Source organism: Diospyros lotus, chromosome 1 (assembly GCF_014633365.1).
Source record: "Diospyros lotus cultivar Yz01 chromosome 1, ASM1463336v1, whole genome shotgun sequence".
Taxonomy (NCBI): domain Eukaryota; kingdom Viridiplantae; phylum Streptophyta; class Magnoliopsida; order Ericales; family Ebenaceae; genus Diospyros; species Diospyros lotus.
Window position 1 is genome coordinate 37300025 of NC_068338.1, and position 4976 is coordinate 37305000.

The 4976-nt window shown below is 34.0% G+C and overlaps 1 protein-coding gene across 1 annotated transcript; it reads right to left on the bottom strand.

Moving 5' to 3' along the window:
- Window positions 1–850: 850 nt before the first annotated feature.
- Window positions 851–1712, bottom strand: LOC127797069 (14 kDa proline-rich protein DC2.15-like). Its single transcript, XM_052329571.1, has one exon. The coding sequence runs from the start codon at window positions 1637–1639 to the stop codon at window positions 1223–1225; it is 417 nt and encodes a 138-aa protein (XP_052185531.1). The 5' UTR covers window positions 1640–1712; the 3' UTR covers window positions 851–1222.
- Window positions 1713–4976: the final 3264 nt, after the last annotated feature.

The following is a 4976-nucleotide window of genomic DNA, read 5'->3' on the forward strand; positions in this document are numbered from 1 at the left end:
TACTGCTATATATGGACTAATATTATCCAAATTTATGGACCTTCCGATGCAACTCTCTCTCGTGGATCTTTGATTTGATCTTAATGTCCATGTCCATATTTTAGGACGTGACAATCTCTGCCACCTAACGCGTCCATGAGTTGTCTTTGAAATTTGAGGACGCGAGCCAACCCATCCAAATATGTTGGATCATAAATGGAAACTTAAAAAAAAAAAAACAAAAACAAAAAAACTCTCTAATATGGACGAAACATATGTGCCATGCGAATGCATCAACCACACAGCAACCAAGCTCACAAAGTCTTGACATCTTTTCTTTTGGAACCAACCACAACATCACAGAAGGGTAATTACCGTGTCCTATAATTAAAGTTGATCTTAATTAATTTGTGAGTTGCTTTGGAATTGTATTTGTATATATATATATGTGTGTGTGTGTGTAGCTTTTATATTAATTAATTTATTTAATGTGAGTTATATAAATGAACCATAGATTGTATTGAAGTTTTTATTTTAACTTGGTCTCCTAGGGTGGCTCCCATGGTAATTTAATTTTAGGTTATGGGTTCAAACATTTTTATAGTTCTCGGTGTGGACACATTAATAATAGGACAATATGTACGCATGAAAAATAGTATAGATTTTAGATTATATACGGAATAATATGGGAAGATGAAATTTTTGCCAACTAAAGCCAAGGGGTGGTGGGGTGATGAACACCCAGTAGACTGTAGACAAAAATATGAAAGTTCAATAATGCCGTAATTAATGGCACAAGATATATATTAAAATATACATCTATATAATAATAATAATTATTATTATTATTATAATGTGTCTCATACAAAAATTTAAAAATATCAATATAAAATTTATATATAATTCATCAATGAATACAGCTCAATTTACAACAAATTATAAATTCAGAGATATCAAACGAGTCATTACATAATAATTAACCGACGATTACACATTATTAATTGATATCACCAAGGCAAAGCATCTTGCCCATGTTATTACTAAAAACAGATTGACAACCCAGCTGGAAAGTTAAAGAAAGACATGAAGATGAAGATCTAGCTAGTAAGCCATGCAAAGAGCCACAATTAATATATATAATATATATATCCACTCCTCATTCTATAGCCAGCGAAATTGACAAACAAGCCAACCGTTTGATTCGATTAAAAGAGCCACTAATTCGATTTTTCTGCCAGCCTAACTAGCCGCACTGGAAGCCCGGCGGGACCGACTTCTCGCAGGCGCTGAGCAGCAAGCTGAGCGTGACGGGGATGTCCAAGTTGATGCCGAGCACATTGGCCTTAACGGCGGTGCAAAGGCAGAGCGCCGCCTCCAAATCCGTCAGGCCCTGGAGCAGCGCGCAGCACGGGCTGGACGCCGGCGAGCCGACGACAACGTGGACGAGGCCGAGGAGGTCGGCGCAGACGCCGAGTTTGAGGGTGTCTCTGGGGCAGGACGGGGGCGAGGGCGGGGGAACGACTGCCGGCGGAGGGGGGCAGGTGGGCTTGGGCTTGGGTTTGGGCTTGGGGTGGCAGGGATCGCAGGCGGTGGAGAGGGTGGAAAGGAGGAGGAGGCAGAGAGTGGCAATGGCGGCCTTGGAGGGGGAGGCGGCAGCCATGGCTGGCTAGGTTTGAGGAGGACGAGCTGGGCTTGGGGGGGAAGGGAAGGGAAAGGAAGGGTTTATAAAGGGGAATGTGAGGTGGGAGATGGGGGTTTGATCGAGTGGAAGAGAGTGGAAAGAAGAAGATACGTTGGTGGTAGTAGTGTAGTAGTTGGAGCCTTTTTTGTAAGCTTCTGTCGACAGTCGGCTGGCTAGCTAGATAGATATAGGGCTACCATCTCAGTTCGCCATCGGTGTTAAAGACAGATGCATCTCAATTTAAATTAAGGGAAATAAGGGAAATGTTATTTCTACAATTAGTTTATATATATATATATATCATGTGATGTTTAACATTAATGATCAAGAATTGCTAGTGACTTTTTAATTATATATTATTGATAATTTATTATTATTATTATTATTAATACTAAGTATCACGTGAAATATCAAAATTTTCTAAAGATAAATTCACCACAAATGGACGTCTAGACTCCAAATAATAATGAGAGATGGCCCTCCAAGCTTAAACTGGAAACCTTTCAAACATATCAGTACATATTTGCCACTAAACTACAACTCCGGTGATGCCGATTTTTAAGACTTGTGAGACATTTTCGCCTTTGGTGAGAAGTCATTCCTCCTGTTTTTTTGTTTGGTTGCCCTCTGCGTACAGTGGGAATTATTGGCGCCAGATAGGCAGGCAATTGGGGCTGAAGATGTGATCTGGAATTCTGGATCCGACGAAAGTGGGCCTCTTTCCTTTGTGCCACGGCATGGCGATAACAGGAAGACAACACATCAAATAGCCATCTTATCGCCAAGATAGAATAATTGGGACACAAGTCACACAACTCACCCAAACAACACACTATCCTTGTAACGATGAACGAATAAAAATTATATATCATTTTTATGTTAATTTTATTTATCTATTATATTGTACATTGACACACCAATAAATTCTAAAGTCTATTTATCCTTTATTTATTTAGTGTTGGCCTCTAAGAGCATCTCCGAAGGAATACCAAATTGACATCCAACACCGATTTGATGTTAAAATACACTTCAATTAATACACTAATTTAATATTGGGCATAAACTTCAATCACCAAATTTTAGTGAATAGTATAACACCACTATTGACCAACACCAAATTTGCTTTTTGATTTCTGTTATATTTATTTCTCGCATCACTCCTTATGAGCTAGACTCAATCTAGTGAGCCGGCCCAATCGCCTGAAACCCAAAAGATCCAAGCGACCTCATCAAAGAAACTCATACACAGCCAAAATCTGAACTCATATCGCAGATCCGTGCGAGCTCCTAACGCACCCCAGGCAAGACCTTTGGCGAGCTTCCTGAGATCTGTTCAACGAGCTTCCAATAAAGCTTCTAGTCCGCTGGCCCAACCGTTCAGCTCGCTTGCTTAAATCCTTCAATTCGCATAGGCAACAAAGCTGCTAAATAGCTTGAGGCAGGGACCCACTCGCTTTATTTAAAAGCAAATCATACTCTTCGTAATAAGGACTCCACTCCCGATTTTATGTGGAAAATAAAGATTGTTTGTCCCCCATTATATTATCTTTTTATTTTTATATCTTATACAAATTGTAAATGCCCCTCATTATAAATAGGGGTCAGAAATATCATCAAGGGGACGACAAGAAGAATAATCAGATACTGTCACTCTAGAAGAATAATTAGAGTATGGTTGTGGAGTAGACATCGTTCTGGCCGAACCACATGAAAACCTTTTGTGTTCTTCCCATCTTGTTCTTCCTCTTTGCATCTTGGACTCACTCACTGCGGCCCAAACAAATCACAGTCGGCTAAAATTGAACGTCAACAGTTTCATTTTCAATTTTGTCCCTTTTGCTATAATTTCAAAACAAATTATTTCTTTTATATCCTTTATTACTTTTATTATATTTATATATTTTGATTACTAATTAAAAATATAAATTAAATTGTTATAAAAAATATATACTGATGGAAATATTTTATTAAGATCTATAAAATGAGTATAATATTAAATATATTTTAAAATATTTAATATATATTATAAATAACATGTTAATATAAAATGAACTAACTTTGTTTATGTATATAAAAAATTATTATTTCAATAATTACTTGATAGAAAGATAATATTCTTAATGTAAAAACTCAATAATATCATAAAAAATAATAAAATTTTCATTAACTTAAATTAAAAATACATGATGAAAATAGAAAAAAAAATTAAAAAAAAAAACAACAACAATAACATGGCTTAAAAATAAAATGCAAGTAATTAATTAGTTGTGAAATAAGTGAGAAAAAAACATGTGGATAAAAGAAGGTGAGACAATTAGTTGAAATATTAAGTGGAAAAAAATTATGGGAAAAATAGTTAGTTTGATTTAAAATATTAGTTGAAAAAATGAGATGGATAAATAATTAATTTGATAAAAGTTAGGTGAAAATAATTAATTAAAAAATTAGTTGGAAAATTAATTAGAATAACATATTTTGTAAAAAAAATTAAAAAATTATGAAGGTAAATTCCTATTAAAAAAATTGTTGTTGAAAATTTTGGTGTAAATTCCTGTTTGACACCAAAATAGTGTCAAATTTAGTGTTATACATTGGTGATGCTCTAATGCCACTTTGATTGTTTTCATCCTAAACTTGTAGATGTTTAATATCTATTCATAGGAGAATGAGTATTAACTTATTTGTCTTATCTAACATACTTATATTTTAGAGCTTTATCCCTTATTTATTTAGAGTTGGCCTAGAAGCCTATTCTTGGAAAATAGCCTCTCTTATGGCTAGCTAAACACTGCCACATGAAGGTATTAAATTTGAATTGTGAGCAAGTTTGACTCAAGTAGTGTTTATTAACCAATATATAGATCGAAAAAAATAATATATGAAAAGCATTCCAAACTTTTATTATTTTCAATATATTTATTAAATTTATCTGACGACCCTTATAAAAGAAATCACATGGCTTCTTATTCGATATTTTTCAAATATACTTATTTCTCTCCCTCTAGATAAGTATATCTTGAACCTTATAAATAAGAAAAAATGATATATATATATGTCATCCAGTGTATTTCAAAAAAATTTAACAAACAGTTTGATAAAAATATTATAATGTTTTCCAAATTTATCTTGACAATTTCATATCTTGATCTAAAAATTATTCTAATCTTATATTGATATAATTTTATCTTACTCGTTTTAACAAATGCTACCTTAATATAATGTTGTGTGTATGTGGTGGGGCTTATAATCATATGTCATGTAAATGATTTTAGTTTAATAATTTCTTTTAAAAGATTTAAGATATTTCATGATATAA

Coding starts and splice junctions, on each gene's coding strand:
- LOC127797069 (XM_052329571.1), bottom strand. CDS start 1,639: ATGGCTGCCGCCTCCCCCTCCAAGGCCGCCATTGCCACTCTCTGCCTC.